Below are 21,784 nucleotides of genomic sequence, written 5' to 3'. Positions count from 1 at the left end.
AAATTTGCACATCTTTAGCTATGCTATACCTTTGCTGAGGTTTAAAGTTTGTCTGTTTTTTGGGGGATCCCCTTCTGAAAGTAGTTTCCTGCCTTACATTTTGGCAAGCAGTGCCTCTAGAGACGGGCTATTCAGTTACAAATTCAACTGGGCCAAATGTCAAAATCAAGAAATGTAGCTGGGCTAGACATGTTTGGGCCCCAGTAAGCAGCTGGTCATGTCACATTTGGAACCAATACAAATCAATTTGATGTGAAATGTGCATTTTTTATTCATAGTCTCCCTTTTAAATTTGGCAACATGACAAAAGCACATCAAAAAGTGCATTAAAACAGAACAACAGAGCTGTCTTTGAACATAACCTGAGGCAGTAGAAATGTTTTTTTTTTTTAACTTGAATAAAAATACAATAAATAAAATGAAAAAAATAAAATGAAATTCTGTAAATAATAATAATTTTGGTCACATCTTACCCAGGCATGTCTTAAAGTGCATAAAAACTAAATTTGCACAGTTGTAGCTACAGTGGAAAGGACATGTTTTGTACTCGGTATCTTCTGGCTACTTTAGTCAGTCAGTCAGGATGTGTTGCATTCACAATCTGAAATACTGTGGGAATTTATGAAAACTTGCAAACAGGTTGCCCTCTGCATCTCTGGTATGACCTCAGGCTGAGCCACTTGGGGGCTGGTTCTGGGCTGCATGTGACCCCCGGGCCGCCAATTAAATAGGCCTGCTCTATAGCATTGGTTCCCAACCTAGGGTCCGGGACCCCCCAGAGGGGGTGCCAAAGACCTTAGGGGAGATGCGAGACTTTGTCTGCTCTGATGCTGCCAAAATTAGATTTGCAAATACTGATGAAAATGCCCTCTTTGGTGCCCTCTGAGTGGAGCAACGTTTGACTTTTGGTGTGCTGGTGCTGCACCACGTACAGCAGATGCCCTGTTTATCATTTTCACCTCTGCTCCTCAAACTTCTAGACTCGGCCACTGCTCTGGAAGGGATGTCAAATTTGCCTTTCTGGCAGATTCATCCACAGCATCCAGACCCTGAGAGCAAATTCATGGTCACTCCTTTGCAGATTTGAGTCTCTTCTTCAAAAGTCTGATCAGTATTTCTTTTACTTTGTTAAGGGTTGAACTCAAAAGGACAGACCCCTCTGTCTTCATGGGCTGCTGATTTTACTACGTTGTTTCTAACGGAGTTCAAACCTGCTCGTCCTTCCTGCTGCAGACAGCGCGTGGCACACCTTTGAAAGAAGAACAGAGGAGTTCCAGTCACTGCTGCCTGATCTGACCCTCAGTTAACTGAGGGGACAGTTGGTGTCTGATGTCTGCAGACCTCTCTTTCACTGCTGACAGCCCCTCTACCCCCCACTGTCCTCCCAAAGCTCATAACCCACAGCTGCTCCTCTCTGGCAGCAGTCACACACTAAACATCACCGGTCTGTCAAAATCAAGAATATAATCTGCTTCATCAGGTTACACCTGCTGTCGAGGGATGTACATACATTTTAGTAATCCATCTGCAGAACGGACTTATACAAACATCAAGTGCATAAGGTAGAGCAGTCGTTTTTCAGGGTTATATCACTGGTTCCTAACCTGGGGCTAGGGCACCACTGGGGGAGCTCAAAGATCCTGGGAGGATGCAAAACACATGACAGATTTATCAACAAGTGTGTCATGCTTAGGATACTCATGATTTTTACTTAGGTCATTTAGAAGAATTATAAAATGCTGCACATGTTGGTTTACCCTTTTAATGATTTTAGAAATGAATCACGGGCAATATAATATGTCTTCTTCACCAAAAAACCCTCTTTAATGTCAAAGTGAAAATAGATTTCTATGCCAGTTAAATAGAAATATGTGATGCAAAGTAAATAACTGCACAAATGTTCACACCCTTCAAGTCAGTATTTAGTAGAGCGCCTCTGGCTGAAATCACAGCACTGAGTCTTTGTGGAAAGGTCTTAATGAGGCTGAAACATCTGGACACTGCAGTTGTGCTCCATTCTTCTTTGCTAAACTGCTCAAGCTCTGTCAGGTTGCATGGGGATCAGGTGTAAATCTGCGCTTTATGCTTAGACAAAAAAGTAGTGACCCAAGAATGGAACCTTGTGAGACGCCCAGACTGCAGTTCTGAAAGGATGATACTGAGCTTTTATTTTACTACATTGCACTCAGGATCCTAGATATGACTTCAACAAGCTGAGCACTTGTTTGAATAAATTCATTTTTTTTTTTTTTAAGTAAATCATGATTTATCAAAGGTCTTTTTTAAGGCCGAGGCCAAAACTAATGCTGACCAAAAAGACTAAAAGGCTCGTCTCACATTTGACAAAAAAACATCCTGATGATCCCTAAGACTTTCGGGAAAATATTCTGTGGACTGACGAGACAAAATTTTTGGAGGGTGTGCATCCTGTTACAGCTGGAGTAAAAATAACACAGCATTTCATCAGGAGAACATCGTACCAACAGTCAGACGTGGTGGCAGTGTGGTGGTCTGGGGCTGCTTTACTGCTGCAGGACCTGGACCAGCTGCTGTAACTGATGGGACCATGATCAGTTCACGACCTTAAGTTTCAGAGCACTTTGGTTAGGCAGCAGGACAATGATTTCAAACATACCAGCAAGTCCACCTCTGAATGGATAAAAAAATATAAAAATAAAATAAAAAAAAAAAATGAAGGTTTTGGAGTGGTCTAGTTAAAGTCTGGACTTTGATTAAGTTTCATTAAATATAAAAACAATATTATAAATATCTCAGTGTTGTTTTTTACTCATATATTACATATTAATAAAAACTTTTGACCATCTTTCCCCACAAATCAACAAAATTCTGTGTCTTCTGCTATGGACATTCTTGGCAGCACAGCACTGAACTAATATGAGTAGAAGTTAAGCTGTAATAACCATACTGTGAGAAAGCCCTACAGGTAAAGGTCCAACACCACCATCTGCTGGTGAAAAAAGGCACGAACACGATCTGAACTAGTCAGGACATGCTCAGTCACACTGACAAGCAGCACACCAGTTAGTGAGCGGACTGTGAAGCCGCATGGACTTTCTGTGTGTTTTCCATATCACGTGTGCGTTCTTGAGGAAATGTAAGTGCTTTCAACTTAAGTTATGGATATTTGATCAACATTCCAGTTTGTGTAGTAGCATGGAAATATGTCGTGTGAAATTTAGTTAGCTAAGTAGCCTGTTGTTAGCTTTGCCTCTTGCTAGCACCACAGCTAATTCTGAATGCTAGTGAGAGCTCAATGATTAATATTTGTTCGTCATGCCAATATTGCAGCTCAGTTTATTGTTGTGATTGTGACCATGCCTTCCGTTCATAGAAGTTTAAATGTTTAATTATTCACTGTGGTTTACATTTGATATAAGGCTACCATGCTGTTAAGCATGCTTTGCTTCTGCTAGCATTATGTTAACTTGTACAGTTTGTTGCATTTCTGTTGTTGTATTATGCTTAAGTAGCAATTTTCACATACGTTGGGAATACAACCGGTGGATCTTAAATTCATATGTTAATATGGCAGCTTATTTAGGAATGTTTATTTATTTAGCTGTTAAACAATAAGCTGAACATTTCGTAATACATTTTATTGCCTTTCTTTGTTCTCAGACCACACACACATACCCACATATGTTGTACAGTGATGTAAAGCCCAACAATCTTCATTAAAGGAAGACAAGTGAGATCTCTCTCCAAGTGCCTTGATTCTCTAATCGGAATCATAGTCCATAATCCACCGCCTCAGCCAGCAATCCTTTTACAGGGCTTGCCCTCAAACACATACATATTTGTACCTGAATAATAAAAGCATTAAAAAAGAATTTTATATATTTTATGTATTTATTCTGTCACACAAAATAGCCTTTTTCAAAATGTAAACTCCTTTTCTTGAAACAAAATGACCTTCTTTATTTTTATGTAACCAGTGTGGATGGAAACACTGAACTTAACCCTGATTATAAAATAGTATCAGACTTCAGAGCTTAAACCATGATGTGCTCAAATATCAGGATGCCAGAAAATAAAGAAGAAGGAATGAGACCACTTAAAGGGACAAATGAGGAAATATTTGCAAAAATAGGTTGTAAGTGGCAAAAAAGAGTTTTGAAAAGAGGTTAAAACAGGCAGAAATTGGTGACAAAAATGTAAAAATTAATGGGAAATGGTAAAAAGCAGTAAAAAAAAAAAAGTAGAGAATATTAAAAATTTAAAAGTGCCAAACTAGGAAAAGAGAGACTGAAATGGGTTAAATGCGGTTAAAACAAAAGTTGCATTAAGGGCCAGTTAAAGTAATAGAAATAGGTTAAAAGTGATAAAGTAGTTAAAAGAGTTAAATAATTTTAACAAATTGGGAACAGTAATGCAAAAATGGGTGGAAAATGGTGAAAAGTGGTCACAGAAGTGATAAAAACATTGTTTAAAATTGCCAAAATGGGCAAAGGGTGGCAAAACAGGTTAATGTGGCAAAAAAAGTTGCAGAAAAGGGAGATATAAAGTAATAAAAATGGGTTACAAAGTGATAGAGTAGTAAAAGGGGTTAATAAGTAGAAACATGAGTTGTAAATTAGTGTGGGAAATTGTGTAAAGTGGTTAAAAAGTGGCAAAAAAAAGTTAAATGCCAGCAAAAATGGGCTGAGTGGTAAAAATGGGTTAAAAAGGCAAAATTGGCAAAATAGAAAAAAGTAAAAAATTGGTCAAAGGTGAAAAAAAAAGTTGGAAAAATAACCATATAAGGTCTAAAAAGTTTAAAATATCACAAAAATTGGCAAACATGATTTTAAGATGAAGTAGTAAAAAGGGGTCAAAAAGTGGCAAAAGTTGGTGAAGAGTGTCAAAAATGGGCAAATAAAAAAAAGAAAATGGGTTTAAAAAGGCAAAAAAGTTTCAAAACAGCTAGATAAAGTAACAAGAATGGTTTAAAAAAGCAAAATCAGTTAAACATGGAAATACTGGGCTTAAAATGAAATAAAGTGGCAACAATGAGCAAAAAAGTTTGTGAAAAGTGTTTACAAGTGTTTTAATAGTGGCATGAATAAACATCATAATCCAATAGTAGCTTGTCATAATTTTCTGCTCTAAAATAAAATAGCGGTGAGCCAGGATGCTAGCACCAATGCTTCAGATTCAACATGCATGCATATCAGTAAATCAGGCCTGTGGATGGCCCATGCTCTGGGTTTTTATGGGGCTCAGCCAATCCTGCAGGCTCGCCTGGTTGTTGTTATTGTGTGTAAATGGCGGGTCACTGATGGTATTAACTTTCTGCAGCAGCAGTGGCAGAACGACTGTTAACTCTGATGTTGACTGCACTGCCCTTATCTATGCATGTGACCTGGAACACCGTGATGCACATCAGAAAATGGGGCTATGTATAAGTTAAACACAGCTTAGAAGGACCTCATAAATCTGTCCACCGTCCCTGATTTCACCCTGGGTCTAAATGAAAGTTTGTGGCACATTTATGATACACTGCTTGTTAGCAGTGATGAGATACGGAAAAAGAAAAGTGCTTTTCCAGGACGTGACTTTCTCACAGAAGTAGACTTTTAAGGTTAAAAGTAAAATAACTGTCTTTTTATCTCAAAATAAGCAGCTGTCTATGATTTGAATGATGTGGAAAGCTGCGATGTTCACAATTAGATGTTTAATAGGTAAGAAATCACTACAGTTTATTAATACAGCATCAAAGCAGGCGATCTCGTGTATTTTTAGTCATTAAAGGTGAACTGTGCTTAAGTTTTATCACAGAATACATAAAAAACACAAACCACAGGATGTCCAGGCTTCCCTCTGCCTTTATTTATTCATTTGAGCCTCCTCATCACACAGACTGATTGTTTAATGGAAAAGCATTTCTGCTAATCAGTCGTTACGGTACAGAGAACCATTTCCCATGAAAACACAAGTCACAACCTGTTTTCTGCAAAATCTCTGTTCAAAAAGAAGACGAATGAACACAATGTAACACAGCATCAAAAAATCAACCTGTTAAAGTCCAAGTCTAACGTTTAAACATCACTGAAACATTATTTCAAGTTTTCACTGAGCTGTCAGAGGAGATGTAACATTCAGGGAGCACCAGTAGGGGTCAGCGTTTCCCCACAGACTCCTCCTCCTGCTGTTGGCTGTTACTGTAAACATGACGACCAGGAATAAAGACACGGATCATAGATATGTGTAAGCACCAGAGAACAGTTTTACCCCACAAATCATCATTTTAACTGTCTGATAATCCAGCGCCAGGACTTTAGTTTAACGGCAGAGAGAGGAAACAGTCAGTGCAGCCAGCTTGTTCAGTCACACCTCTCTGTTATCCTAGATTTAAAAGCCGGAGTAGAGGAAAGACTTTCAGAGCAGGCACTCAACAATGTTCAAGAGGTACATGGCACATGTTTTTAGATGTTACACGAAAGAAATATAAGAAAAAATATGTACAAAATATACAAAAATCAGTATAAGCACAAGGGCTGGGATGATATGTAAGTTGGCTGATATTTGCAGACAATATTGGCATATAAAGATCTATTATGCTTTTTTCTCAGTTAGAATCCATTAAAACAATTTCTTGAACATACAAATGAGAAAGTAAGGCTTAAAGTCATTTAAAATGTAGTTTGTAAAGCAAAAAGTGCCGTTGTAAACTGTAAGTTCTAATGCATAGTCATTTAAAGGCACAAGCAATTTAGAAAGGCTTGGTTTGAGGTCAGCTTCTGCCAAATGATCTGAAATATTTGTATTTTTATTGACAGAAATGGATATTTGTTTGAAAAACACCATTATCAGTTGGGTGGTTAATACCATCCTGAGGCTGTCCAGGCTGTGTGGATCCATTTGTTTGCATATGTATGAAAACTAACCAGCAGAAAGTGTTTTCTTTGGCAGAGAATGATCACAGACTACACTTCTGACAACTTGAAGCTAACTGTGTTTGCAGAAGAGCTAGGGTTGGTAATAGTGGGTTGAAACAGAATAGTTAGAAAACAAACTACTGACATAAAACTGAAGGGAAAAGCTGACCACTATTATTGTAATATGGCTGGATTTATGGAGTCATTACTGTCACAACACTCATTACTTGTTGATTTAGGGCTTGGATTTTCTTGAAACGTTCCCTTAAAACCTGCATTTGTGCTTAAAAACTGCCTCTTTAAGAGTCGCAATTTCTGATATGAAGCTCAGCATTAGTTGATGCAGGACACGGTGGTCACACGCCAAGCAGCCATCAGCTGATCTTAATTATCGCCTCCCAGCTCCCACGGCCAATCACAGCTCTGTCTCTTAACACGGTCCATTTAAATATGACGCACTTCTCTCTAATCCCTGTTTGCATTAACGCTGATGTATCACACTGCTGCTGCTGGCAAAGTTTAACCTCCTCCACCCCAGCCTCCTCTTTTATAGCATAATTGTTGTTGCACCCTCATATTCAGATTCCCACTACTCTGGATTTATTGCTTTAAAACTAACTGATTTTATTGTTTTCATAACACATTATTAATAATGTATCCATCCATATGGGGGCTTCTAGCTTTGTGATTCCAGGAAAGTCAAAGCATGCAGCTTGACTAACCCAGAGAACATCTTTAAAGCAGAGCCTTCACCAAGTAAAACTGTTGATCCATTCTGCATTTACATTTTTTTTACATTTTACCATTTACACAAAATGGTAATGTAGAGTGTTCTTGTCTGAAATAAGCAGAAGTTACCTGATGGAGAGGAGAATGGTTTAAGCATGAGCACAGAAACTAACTAGAAAAGCACTCGGAGAGCGCAGACCCCCGCCATTAGCCCTATCTCCCAATAGTACAGAATCCTTTAAAAAAATTCCTGGATCCAGACGGTGATCTGGATCACTCCCAAAATCTAACCAGTTCTTCCTCGTGCAATTTCTGATATATCCTGAAAATTTCATGAAAATCCGTCCATAACTTTTTGAGTTATGTTGCTAACAAACAAACAAACAAACAAACCCTGCCGATCCTATAACCTCGGATGTAAAGATTGGAGTGCAAACAGACATTTAGAGCACAGAGAAACTCTAAGCACAAAGAGGCAATTTTGAGCAAAACAACAGGTTTTAATGTAAAGTTTGATGAAAAATCAGAACCATCTGAAAATGCAATCTTGTTTTTTGCAACAATAATGACTCCATACATTTACTGTACATTATGTAGGTAAAGTAGCGGAAGACTGTCTGCCTTTTACAGTTTAGCAAATCTCATAAATCCAGATTTATTCGCATAAAAGAGCTATGCAGCTAAGATAGCAAAAGCTAACAAAGCTACTTTAGCTACTTCAGCTTATACTATGTTGGTTAAAGCTAATGTTTAACTAAAAGCTACGTTAGCTATGTAGATACATAACTTATGTAGCTAACTGAGTTACAGTAGCATTAGCTATGTTTGCTACAGTTCATCAAATGTCAACTATGTAGCTAGCATAGCTATGTTAGCTTTAGCTAAAGCTAACACAGCTAAAGCAAGCTACTGATTGTGTAACTACCTCTGAAACAGGTTTATACATAAGTTAGTCCAGGATTAGACCTCTGATCTTGGTCTGTTTTATAAATGAAATGTTTCTCAGGCTGTAATGTTTGCCATGTGGTTATTTCATGAATGTAACTGTCAGACTTTGTTTATGAATAAAGTTGAACTTAAAATTTAAAAACTTCTTAAACAGGAAATATTTTGTTCTGACAGAGGCAGCATGTCACAGTTACGCTGGGCTTTTACTTTGAAAAGCACAAACTGGAAGTGCATTCATACTGCGTTTATCTTATCTATGACACATTTTACAGATGTGGAAACAAAAATCTTCACTGATAGAAGTTTAGAGAATAAATCGATTAGACTGACACATTCTGACGCTTGTGGAATTCATCAGGGTTTTCATGTCACTCATTGCATCTGAGTTTTATTGGCCCAAAGCTGACTTATGTGGGAGTCACTGGTGTAGTATGGTTGCTTTATGGTCTGTGGTCCCTATATACAGTGCTTAACAAATTTATTAGACCACCTGTCATATTTGTCTCAGAGACCATCCAGCATCATGAAGTGCTTTATTGCAGACTCTTTCATTTTCAGTGAGCTCTCCACGTTTTACCATTTTGAACAGGAATGAGGAATTTCAAACTGAATTCACCCAAATTTGAGCCGGCTCACTGGGCTTCTCTGAGAAGTCAGACATTAATCAAGCATAACATTCAATCACTAAAACTCATTTTTCTCTTCAGGAATGTAAGTAAATAACTATAATTTGAAATATTAATCAAGAAATATTAATGTCTTTACTATTTTTTCAGTTTTTTTGTAAATCAGTCAATTTCAAAATTCATGGATAACAACAATAATAATATTTTAGTATTAAAAATATCATTTGGGTTAAAGAGCTTCTACATATTGGTGTATTAACCATTGCAGAAACATAAAAAATGGTTTTGGTTTTACCAATTTTTACCAATGCTGTTAATTTAGGGCAGCTGTGGCATAAACCTTACTTTGGTTAGGGTTAGGGTGGTCTGATAAATTTGTTAAACACTGAATATTTATGTGCTGTTAATGACATGGCACTACTTTAATGATTTATTTTGAATTATTTCGCAGACCCCCAAGCTGTGGCCTGCAGACCCCCAGGGGTCCCCTGACCCCAGTTTGAGAACCACTGGCTTGTTGAATAAATAGGCAAACCCTCTTTTCTTTAGATTCTCAGTGTAAGATGTGCATATCAGGCACATGACACGCAGCATCAACACAGGCAGTGTAAAAGCTCTGACTTATTTACATGCAAACTGAAATGAAAATCAGTCACACTGTGCCTCAACCAAGATGAGCACCTCGCGTCCAGTCTGCAACAGGGAGCCAAAGAGTGCACCTATTTAGCAGAAAAACTATTAAACTAAATTAACAAATCACTGCTTAGCATTTAAAAACAAACTTTATATTCTGGCCCAGTGATTACCTAATTTTGGACTGTGGACCCTGGAGGTTCAGAGAAAGGTCATTTTCAATTTAAAAGCCATAAACTTAATTATTGACACATTTTGAAATACTTTTTGCATATTTATGCAATTTAAAATAATACATTTCAAGTGGAGGGTTTGCTGAGTCATGAAGTTAACAGACATGAATACTGGAAAGGAAAATAAGTGACTCATCAAAACCAAACTCATCAACTTTGTTTTCTGACTCCCCAAATGCTTTACTCCAAATCTTGATTCTCTGTATATAAAATAATATATGGAGGGTAATACTTTGATGGTCATGAGGTTGTTTGAGGGTTTTGGTCAGTCTGAGAGGATTTTATGGGTTTTTACTGGGCCACAGCATACTTCAGCTTGGAAAAGGCTGATCTATCCTAATAAAAACAGAGCTGAGAGAACTGTGAATGTTGGGCTGTGTCAAGAGAATAAATAACAAGATTAACTGGTTACATTTGCCTCCAAAAAACACCGGGTTACCATATTTCAAGCCATCAACATTTTTACTGCCAGCACACTGGAGAAATAAGAAAACTCTCTGACTCTCTTATTTTTTAGACATAAAAAGAGGGACCATAAAACCCCTGTAAACACTGAAGTCACACCGATGTGAGTTTGGCTGAGAGCTGAGAGTGAAAATGAAACAACCTGAACTTTATAGCAGCATGTGGATAGTTTCATGTAAATTAAGGCATCTTTTATGGTTTGAGTGCTTCTGATGGAAGTTAAACATCAACCATTGCATCAATTATCCAGCACTACTTAGAAATAATCTCTCAAAGAAAGTCATGGTTCAAATACCAGGATGGAAAATGCTTTGTCCTTTAAAACATTCAGCAACAGTTTAACCAAAAAAAATGAAAAAAAACAAACAAAAAAACCCATCAACGATATTGTATAAAAACACTCATTATTACAAAATTAGTACAAAAAAGTAAAATACTTACACTGCAACTCTCGTATAAAAATTCAAGACCTGCATGTTGTGCAGTGACTGGTATAGAAAAGTCTGATCACTGATGCACACACAGACTTTGTCTTTGACTTCGCCTGCTTTATCAGCTCTAGTGGACTTTGTTATCAGTCCGTCCTGATGTAGACGGCGTCCGTTTTCTTTACAGTAGAGTCAGGGACGACCGTCTTCACATCACCATCCTCCTCACTGACAGAGACAGAGAGATGGAGATCAAATGATCATGTTGGATGATTTGTGTGAACTGTTCCTTTAAAATAATATGGTGTAGCAGTCAGACCTGAGGTCGGGGCCCTCTACGTCCTCGATGGTGTCTGGCAGAGGCTTGTTGGCCGTCTCAGGCAGCATCAGGGTGAGGGCGGAGCCCAGCAGAGGGCAGATGCCGCAAAGGAACATGGGAGCTTGAGGAGTGATGCCCTTCAGGAAGTACAACAGGGGGGCCAGGACTCCTCCGGTCCGAGCGCACATGGAGCCGATCCCGATCCCGTTCTGCCTGCGAGGGGAACAGGAGTGAACACAGATGTTAACAGTGTTGGGGATCTTTTAGGATCTGTCAGATTTGTTTTGTTTTAGTAAGCAGGGGTGTAGCTAGGGATTTTGAACCCCCAGAAAAAATATAACAAAGCCCCCCCCTTAACCAGCTAGCCAAGCAACGAATGTTGTGTAATTTTTACAAATATCTATGCATTTAATGTATTTTTGAACCTTTTTCCCCCATCAATAATTAATATTTTTACTATGGTTACATTTATTTTACTTGCATTATTTTTCAGCGCTGGACTACACCATTTGGACATTTTAAGGGAGGAACAGGCCCCCCCCAATACTGTATTTTACTCTATTTGATGCAAATTGCAGACTGTTGACTGATTCATTTAATGGCTTTTGATTCAATAATGACACTAATTATTAAGAAAAAATAAAAACATTTCATTTCAGGCTTCTCAAGAGCCCCTCCCTGGTATAGGCCTGGGTCAGTACCCTTTCCCCCCTGTGCTACGCCCATGCTAATAAGTAACACAACCCATTGATTTTGCAGTCCAGGTAATCTGCTAAGAGTAACTTCACCCACAAAAGTCATCTGTTACTTTACTGCTGACCCAGCAGATTACTGGTAACAGGAAGTCTAGTCCTGTTAAAGGTTTCTGACTCCTACAGGAAGGTTTGGAGTTTTTTGGCCACTGCACAAGTCCCAAAAAGGGGGGCTCTTTCTATATCAAAAATTACATTTTATAACTGCTTTATGACGAGTGCCCAAATGAGTCTGACTACAGTTAAAATGTTGAACTGCTTAATTGACGCTGTCAGAACAAAAAATGTTGTTGCTATATTATTTCTTTGTTTGCAATAAATCTTATACTGTTGGAAAACTTCTTTATCCCTCTTTTAAATGGTGCCACATTTATAAGGAGCATGCATATGTGGAATGAGCAGCAGAGTTGAGTATGAGGGTTGCACCCATGAAAAATTTGCAAGATCTTCTGTGCTATCAAGGTTTTACCTGCACGGAATGCCTACATGTTTAAGTCAAAGGCTTGATTTGAACATTATCAGTCATTCTGCAGCTGCAGCATCCTGTTATGTCAGTGATCTGCTCACAGACGTTAACTCTGCTGCTCCTCACACTGATGCTCCAGCATCTGGTTTGAATCTATTGCTCTGAAAAACAAAATATGTCAAACACACAGACATCCCAGATATTTCCTCAGCTATGATTTCAGCTCCTTCAAACTGTGATGCTTTTAATGTCTCATGCCTTTACATAATTAAATCCATACATGTATGTGGTCGATGGGATGAATCCTCTTTATACTGGATATTATATAGAGTGACATTGAAAAACCTTGACCTTTGGAAACTTTCAGGCCTGTAAATCTCCAGGAAGAAGACAGCTGTAGGACTAAGAAATAATCAGAACACGGTCACGCCTAGATGCCTAAATGCCTAAGTGCTGCTCACAGAGGCGACCGACTTTCTGACAGACTGAAGAGAGCCAAAACTAAAATCATTTCAATTCATGAGTGAAAGCCTCTGATTTTCCCAGATGTGTTTTAAACCATCCTATTTCTGAGCTGTGGCAATGATTACTGCTTCATATAGTGAATTAATCTACTCTTTAATCCCTTTTTACACATTTGGTCTATTTCTTTTTACATGTCTGACTAAGATCTCTTAAGATGTGCTCTAAGTTATTTCAGTTGATGCAGTCTGCAGATAAAATCTAGATTTGATAACACAGCATCCTAGCTCAAATAAAAGAATATAAAAACAAACAATTCCAAAAAAAGTTGGGGCACTGTGTAAAATGTAAATAAAAACAGTGCAATGATTAGCATTTTACACCCACTCCTGATTACTGCCAGACCTGTTAAATCCAGTGGTTACTGCTGGCCCTGACTGAAACCTCACTGCATGCTATTGTCTTTAGACCTGCAGACCTCACTGGACTCAGTTAAGGTCAGTGTTCATGATTCAACCATAAGAAGGAGACTGGAGAACAATGGCATCATGGCAGAGTTCCAAGGACAAAACCACTGCTGACAACAAGGAGCACAAAGACTCTCACAACTGACTAAAAACATCCTGATGATCCCCAAGACTTTTGGAAAAAATATTTTGTTGACTGATAGGACATGGTGGTGGTAGTGGGATGGTCTGGGCTGCTTTGCTGCTTCAGGACCTGGACCACTTGCCATAACTAACGGAACCATGAAGTCTGCTCTCTACCAGAAATTTCTGTAGGAGAATGTCCATCCATGACCTCAAACTCAAGCACACAGGTTAGGACAATGATCTGAAAAACACCAGCAAGTCCACCTCTGAATGGTTTAAAAAACAAAGTAAAGGTTTTGGAGTGGACTAGTCAAAGTCTGGACTTGAATCTGACTGAGGTGCTGTGGCTGAATGAAAACAATCTTGCAAAGAAGAGTGGGCCAGAATTCGTCCTCAGAGATCTGATAGACTCATTGCCATTTATCACAAATGCTTGCTTGCAGTTGTTGCTGCCAACGGTGTTACAACCAGTCACTCGGTTTAGGAGCCAATGACTTTTTCACATAGGGTCAGGTAGGTTTGGATGGATTTTTCCTTTAAAGGGGACATATTTTACACATTTTAAGACAAGTCTATATTGTTCTCAGAGGTCCCTGAAACATGCCTGTGAAGTCTGTTGCTGAAAAAAACACTCCAGTATTGGATTTTTGCATGCCTTAAAACCCCTCTGTTTCAGCCCTGCTCAGAACGGGCCGTTTCTGTGTCTGTAAATGTTACTGAGCTGTCTGACTACGCCCATGACCACGCCCCTTCCAGGAAATGGATGTGGCATGATGGATGTGGCTCTCCTGATCCTCATCTCAGCTGGCAGCAGAGAGGAAGATCAGGAGAGGAGGGGGGAACTTTCTTCCAAACGAGGACGGCCAACCGAACCTGAGGGCGGGGCTAACTCCCCACATGACATCACGAGGGGGAAATCTGAGCATGGCTTGTTTGACCACACATTTTCTGAGAGGTGGAAAAAGAGAGACGGGGGAGGGCTCTGATTCTTGGGGAGATTGTAGACAGGCCAGGGGCACGTAACTTCGTTAGGAAAGTCTAAAGAAAAAAGATTTTTGCACAGTGTATCCGCTTTAATAAATGAAATAATCATTAAAAACTGACATTTCAGAGTGACAAAAAATGCAAAAAAGAATGGGGTAAAAACTTTCCACAGCCCTAATAAGAAGTACTTTCTTACCTGATGACAGTGGGGAACACCTCAGCTGAGTAGACATAAATGATGGAGAGAGAAGCTGTGATCCCAAACTTCCCAATCATGGCCAGCACCGTTTTAATGACGGACAAGTCTACAGGAGGGGAGGAGGAAAATTTGAGCTTGGAAATCTTTTAATAACAAAATACCTTCCTATCTGCTTTGTTTTTCTATACTAAGGTCTAAATTTCTTAATGACTTGTACTCATACCACTGGGGATGAAGATGGTGAGCAGGCAGGCCGTGCCGCCCACCGCCAGGAAGGCCAGCTGGGAGATCTTGCGGGAGCGGTTGAGTGTGAACAGAGTGATGGTGCGAGCTGGCATCTCCACCAGGCCGAAGATCATCTGGGTCAGATAGATGTTCATTTGGAAGTCAGAGATGTTGAGGGACAGGCCGTAGTACACCAGCACATTGGCGAACCTGAAACAGATTAAAAAATGGGAGAAAGGATCACTGTGGAGTAACATTTAACCCCTCTTCACACAGCTCCGTCTCCGGTACAAAATAGTTGGAATTTTCTGAATACATCTCTTCAGCTGGAAGGCACAAACAGGCTGTTACTGCCACAGCTTAATCCCTGCAGGCAAATGAGAAAATCCATCTAAGGCTGGGTCCTTGTTTGGCTGCCCTCTAGAGCTCTTCCCCCATAGTCATAACAAGCAGGGGTCAAATAGTCCTTTTGTTGCTTCGCATGGCTCCTGTTAAAGAGTACTGACCTGGAAGTGTTCAGTGTCAGCCGTGATAAGAGCAGGTCAAACTCTGTACTCCTCAAACACAGAAGCTTCAATGGCCGCCCGATTCAAGGCTTGTCACAACTGATTATTCGCCTAAATTATCCACAAGTGTGTGGTGTCAATATGATTATCTTACTGCTGATTTACTACTACTGATTTAGTCGACACATCCTTCATCTTGAATCAAAAATATGACTTAAACCTGCACTAGCCAATGAGAGCCAGCAGATTTGACTCCTCCTTTATTTCTCTTTAATTAGGAAATTCACAGCAAATAAACGTGAGGTTGAGTAGCAGCAATGATGTCTATATCTGGCAAATGTGGTGATCCACTTGCATGTGCAAAAGCAAATTTCCAAAAAAACTGGGACACTGCTTTGAATGTGAATTAAAATAGAAGACAGAGATTTGCAAACTGTTCTCAACTAAGTTCAATGGCATGCAGCACAAATACAAGATATTTATTGTTCAAGCTCATGAACTTTAGTGTTTTATGGAAATGTACACATATTCTGAATTTGATACTTGCATGACTTTCCCAAAAAGTTGGGACAGGGGCAAGACAATACTGGAAAAGTTGTAAAATGCTCCAAAATCACTCAGATCGTTCCACAGATGAGTAGGTTCACTGGTAACAGATGATGGTGAAACGTGGTCAGAATGGTTCAAAGTGCCAATATTAATAAGTTAAAGTGGCAAAATGGTCAAAAAGCAGCAAGGAAGTGCCAACAAATGGGTGAAAAGAGGCAAAATAGGTATAAAATGGCAAAAATGGGGAGAAAAAGTGGCAAAAATTAGTTAAAGGTTACAAAAATGTTCAAAAATAGTAGAAACATGGAAAAACACAAGTGAAAAGAGACGAAAAAGGGCAAAAGTGGTAAATATGGGGTAAAAAGTGTCATAAACGGGTAAGAAGGGGCAAAATTTGCAAACAGCAAAAAGCAGGATAAAAGGCAAAAACTGATGAAAAAGGGAAAAAAGAAGTGGCAAACTTGGTCTTTAAAAGCAGTAAAAATAGATTAGAATTGGGGAAAAAAATGGAAAAATTGCAAATAAGGAAAAAGGAAATGTACAGACAAAAAAGATAAAGGCAACTGCACAAGGGTGGAAACAAACTGATTAATCTAACTTGCAATGGATAATTTCTCAGGTTAAAGTTTACCTTTTTGGAGATTTTCTGGGGGGAAAATATTTAAGATGAAGACATAAAAGAGCCACAAATCATTGCAAAAGGGCCACATGTGGCTCAAGGGCCACAGGTTGAGTATCACTGGTCTAAAAGAAACAATCCTCAAAGGCTGAGGCATTCACAACCAGAAATGGAGCAAGGGTTCTCCACTGTGTGAGAGACTACGTGTGCATCTCCAAGTACTTCAGAGATTTGACCATCTACAGTCCATAATATCATCAAAAGGTTCAGAGAATCTGGAGAAATCTCTGAACACCAGCACTGAATGTCTGTGACCTTTGACCCCTCAAATCGCACTGCATAAACCTTCCGTGATGGATATCACAACGTGAGCTCAGGAACACTTCAGTTAATACAGTACACCACTGCATCTACAACTAGAAAAGCACTCACGGAGTGCAGACCTCCGCCATTAGCCCTATCTCCCAATAGTGAAGAATCCTTTAAAACACTTCCTGGATCCGTCCCCATGTGCCCCCCACCATGGCATTGGCCAATTACTCCCTCCCCAGTGGGGTGGACACATTGTGAGGCAAAGCACTGGCTTAGCTATGGGTGGACTGTCATGGTGGAAGCATTGCCTGCCGGTGCCAACAGATGCACAGACAGACTCACCCATGGTCTCACAGGATGACTGGAAGTCATGGCAGAGGGTGAAGATTCCTCTATTCCTCCCAGCATTTTGAGTATTCCACATTTATTCTATTCTACAATTCGCTGTCTTTCTCTCTGTTACGCTCTGACTCGTCTCCTCGACCGGTCTTTCAAACTCTATAAATTCCCAAACTTTGAATAGAAACACACCCAAAATGCTGCTGGGATTGTACTCATGTCCGCCATCTCCTGGTGTAAAGTGGTAAAAGGGCAGACCTCCGCCATTAGCCCTGTCTCCCAATTGTTAAGAAGATCTGTAAGGCAGCATTAAAACTGAGAGTACACACAGGTTTTGGAGCAACATACTTCCATAAGATGTCTTTTTCAGGCACGTCCCTGATTATTTTAATGATGCCAAGGCACATTCTGCATGAGTTAAGGTCTTTGCACACTGTGTCCAGCTCTGTTTCTTCCAAAATTGCTACACGTTAAAAAGAAATGTGTTTTTTTCTCTTTACAAATTAAATTGGAGCACTGATGGTAAAACTTTTACCCATCATATTTTTTTCAGAACAAGTTTCTTTGCATTTTTTTGCACCCATCAAAGATTTTTAAATGGGTGAGTGATTAATCAGAACAGGGCTTTTTGCTCCCTGCTCACTTAATTTCTCTCTCTCTCTCCCTTGTAATTCACCAATGTATAATGCACTTATCATCCATTGGACACAATGGATAAAGGCCTACATTTTTACTCACAAATACTGAACAAATACTGAATCAAAAATGGTGCCCCATGTCCTCAACATGTCACAGTGCTGTAATACTCAAGTGTGTGCCTTCTCTGGCATGATATTTGAAGTTTTTTGCAATGAATATAAATATAAATACATTGGACTCTGTGTGCAAGATTGGACTGTGTGATTTTTTTTTGGGATAACAGGGCGACAAATGCATCCCAGTCCAGACCTGTCCCATATGGCATTATGAAGCAAAAGACAACAATGGTAACCTGTACTCCATATGTACAACAAGAAAGAATGGGAAAGAATTCAACTTTCAGTGCTTCAGCAATCAGTGTCTTCAGACCTCATGTACAAATAGAAAACAATGAAGAACATGCACCTGCCCCAACTTTTTTGGAACTTGTTGCTTGCATCAAACATGGAATGTGGGTTTATTTAGAAACACCCTTTAATTCTATCAGTTTGAACAACAAAGGTCTTCCCAGGTGAATATGAGTTGGATGGTAAGTAAATCACCACAGCATTCTGTCTTTATTTACAATTTGCAAAAATCCCAACTTTTTTGGAGTCCGTTTTTAGTCCAGGCTGATAACATCCACCCATCACATGACTAAAATTTGCCTCTTACTAAATCGTCACATCTGTCCCCTGACGTCTTCCAATGATCTCATGATATCGGCCTTTTAGTCTGTGAAAACTCTGCTGTGGTAATCTTCCCAGAGCTGCATGTGTCTGCAGCTCTTGAGTCTGTGTTTGATAAGAAGGAGTGAGCATGCTTGTTAAAATTAACGACCTGCAGGAGTGCATTCCAGCCTTCTTAGTGACCTCCCACTAAACCTACTAATACCTAAGGACTTTTTTAAACCTTCCTCTAAACCCACCCTCATCCTTAGGGTCTGCCACACTCAGTGTTTCCATGCAATTAGAAAAAGTCCAGTTAGTGAAGTAATCCAACGAAACCAGCACGTTAGAAATACACATAAACATACCAGTTTAACTGAAACCTGAACCGTTCACGCCTCTCTCTCTCTCTCTCTCTCTCTATCTATAAATATATATAAAATGCTTAACAAATTTATCAGACCACCACCCAAAGTAAGGTTTATGCCACAGCTGCCCTAAATTAACAGCATTGGTAAAAATTGGTAAAACCAAAACCATTTTTTATGTTTCTGCAATGGTTAATACACCAATATGTAGAAGCTCTTTAACCCAAATGATATTTTTGATGCTAAAATAGAATTATTATTGTTATCCATGAATTTTCAAATTGACTAATTTACAAAAATAACTGAAAAAATAGTAAAGCACATTAATATTTCTTGATTAATATGTCAAATTATAGTTATTTACTTGCATTCCTGAAGATAAAAAAATGAGTTTTAGTGCTTGAATGTTATGCTTGATTCATTTCTGACTTCTCAGAGAGGCCCAGTGAGCCAGCTCAAATTTGGGAGAATTAAGTTTGAAATCCCTCATTCCTGTTCGAAATGGTAAAACATGGAGAGCTCACTGAAAATGAAAGAGTCCACAATAAAGCACTTAATGACAAATATGAAAGGTGGTCTAATAAATTGTTAAGCACTGTATATTTAATATTTCCTCAGATTGTTCAGTTATAGTCTTTATAGTCCTTGCTTTGTGCACTGGTCATGTCAGACTGTTGCTGCAAAGTTGGAAGCATAGCATTTCCCAAAATGTTTTGGTATTCTGAAGCATTAAGATTGACCTTCACTGGAGATAAGGGCTCTAAACCAAATCCTGGAAATCACCCACACACCATTACACCTCCTCCACCAAACTACACAGTTGGTACAATGCAGTCAATCAGGTTATGTTCCACTGGCTACTGCAAACTGAACTTGTAGAAGTGTGATTCGTCACTCCACAGAACAAGTTTCCACTAGTCCACAGTCTAGTGTCAGTGTGCTTTACACCACTTAGCTTGGCATTGGACTTGGTGATGTGAGGCTTGCATGCAGCTGCTCAGCCATAGAAACCCATTCATGAAGCTCCCGCGGAACAGTTTTAGTACTTCCATGAACTCCAGAGGAAGTTTTGAACTTTTTAGCTGGGAAATCAGCAGAGCACTGGCGCCTTAGCAGTTTCTGACCCTGCTCTGTGATTTTTATGTGGTCCTCAGCTTCCTGGCTGAGTTGCAGCAGTTCCTAAACGCTTACACTTTCTGATAACATCACTTACAGTAGACTGTGGAATACCAGCAGGGATGAAATTTCACCAACCCTTATTGCAAAGGTGGCATCCATCACCATACCACACTATCAGACTGTTTAGAAAGGACAAAACTTTTCAAAATAAAACTGAATGTTGTGTGTGTTCACATTCATTACGGACCAATCAGAGTGACAAACCATGCCGTGTAGTAGGTGTGCAGTACTAGTGGAGTAAACTAAATGGCTAGAGCTTAACAAGCAGCCGTTATCATGCTAAAACATGACTCTTCACTATCATCTGAGTCAGTTGGTGAATCGAACACTTGCTGGAGTTGAACAGGAGAAAAGCAAAGACATCTTTTTCACCATGAAAAGCTTCCAGCTCAGTCCTCTGCTCTTCTAAAGATGCATCTATCTTCAATAGCTGCCATTGTTTTGCCCAGAGTTGCTCCAACTAAATCGTCCCTTTTTCCTCAAATAACACTGACTGGGAACAACTATATCGGCTCGAAGCAAGATGGATCTGCCAGATAACAGACAAGGAATCTGGCCATTCCATTGGCTTTGTGAGATTACTGCCTGGGGAGCAGAGAGGAAATGACACCAAAGGGCCGAGGGTCAGAGTGAAACCTGGGGGCCAGTGCAATAAGGATTTAACCTCTGCACTTAGCCTCCAAAAAGCCTAGATAGTTTGGTTTTTATGGCCTGTGCTGGTTTGGCATGGACATCGGAGCAAACAGTGCTTCAGACAAAACCAGACCCTGAATTTAAGAGGTGATATAATGAAGAGGGTAAAGCTAGGCCCATACTCACCAGAGATAAAACACTATTAATGACTGCTTCCTCATCTTTGGGGTCCGGACAAGGTCAATGATTGAGTGTTTTCTCTTTACCTTCGTCTTCTCTTCAGTTTTATAGACCTGGTGAAACAGACATGGAGGGAGAGACTTTGAAGTTAGGCTGATAAAGTGACACAACACAGCTCTGCTGGAGGAGTTTGCATGTTCAGATGATAATGAGTGATAGAAGCACACATGCAAATATGCAAGGCTTGCTTGACACAGAGCAGGAAGTCATTCAGTACCTTTGGCAAATGGATTTCAGTTTGTTGACTCTTAATGTCAGGCAAAAGGAACTATACATTATGTAGATTATGGGATTTGTTTGAAATTTATCACCAAATACACCATCTACATCACCAAATCTCTAAATGATGAGAATTAAAATGTGTCACAGTTTTACAACAGAGCGAATGAGTGACCGACCATAAGCCACCACTCCCCTAGATGTTTGATCTAGTCACAGAGTAAACAGAGCTGCAGTAAGGACGTGCGTTTAACTGTTTTAATGAAAGAACAGATAATTAGTATGTTTGCCTAGAGTGTACTATCAGCGGCACAGCTACCTGATACAACCTCCTTAAAAGCAGTACAACAGGATGGCAGTTATAGATTTTTAGCATTTCTACATAGGCCAGTTGTTTTTTATAGTTTTAAGGCATGATTGCTCTCCCCTCCACTCTTCCCTGCTAGCCTGCTTTCACATCATGCTGTGCCTGAGCACGCTGTTTATGCTCTGTGCAAGCATTGGAGTCCATCCTGCAGGCTACTCTGGATGTTT

At 39.5% G+C, this 21,784-nt stretch overlaps 1 protein-coding gene across 1 annotated transcript in view; it reads right to left on the bottom strand.

Moving 5' to 3' along the window:
• Positions 1–11,086: 11,086 nt before the first annotated feature.
• Positions 11,087–21,784, bottom strand: part of si:dkey-119m7.4 (uncharacterized protein LOC560629 homolog) — a 28,011-nt gene continuing 17,313 nt past the window's right edge. The window contains exons 6-10 of the mRNA XM_041805967.1: positions 20,978–21,084; positions 14,939–15,150; positions 14,713–14,821; positions 11,260–11,472; positions 11,087–11,168 (exon numbers count right to left, since the gene is read on the bottom strand). Of these exons, the coding sequence (XP_041661901.1) occupies positions 11,087–11,168; positions 11,260–11,472; positions 14,713–14,821; positions 14,939–15,150; positions 20,978–21,084 (723 nt within the window). The remainder of the gene's footprint in view (positions 11,169–11,259; positions 11,473–14,712; positions 14,822–14,938; positions 15,151–20,977; positions 21,085–21,784) is intronic.

This window comes from Cheilinus undulatus, linkage group 14 (assembly GCF_018320785.1).
Source record: "Cheilinus undulatus linkage group 14, ASM1832078v1, whole genome shotgun sequence".
Lineage (NCBI taxonomy): Eukaryota > Metazoa > Chordata > Actinopteri > Labriformes > Labridae > Cheilinus > Cheilinus undulatus.
This window is presented reverse-complemented; position numbering and strand designations above follow the sequence as displayed.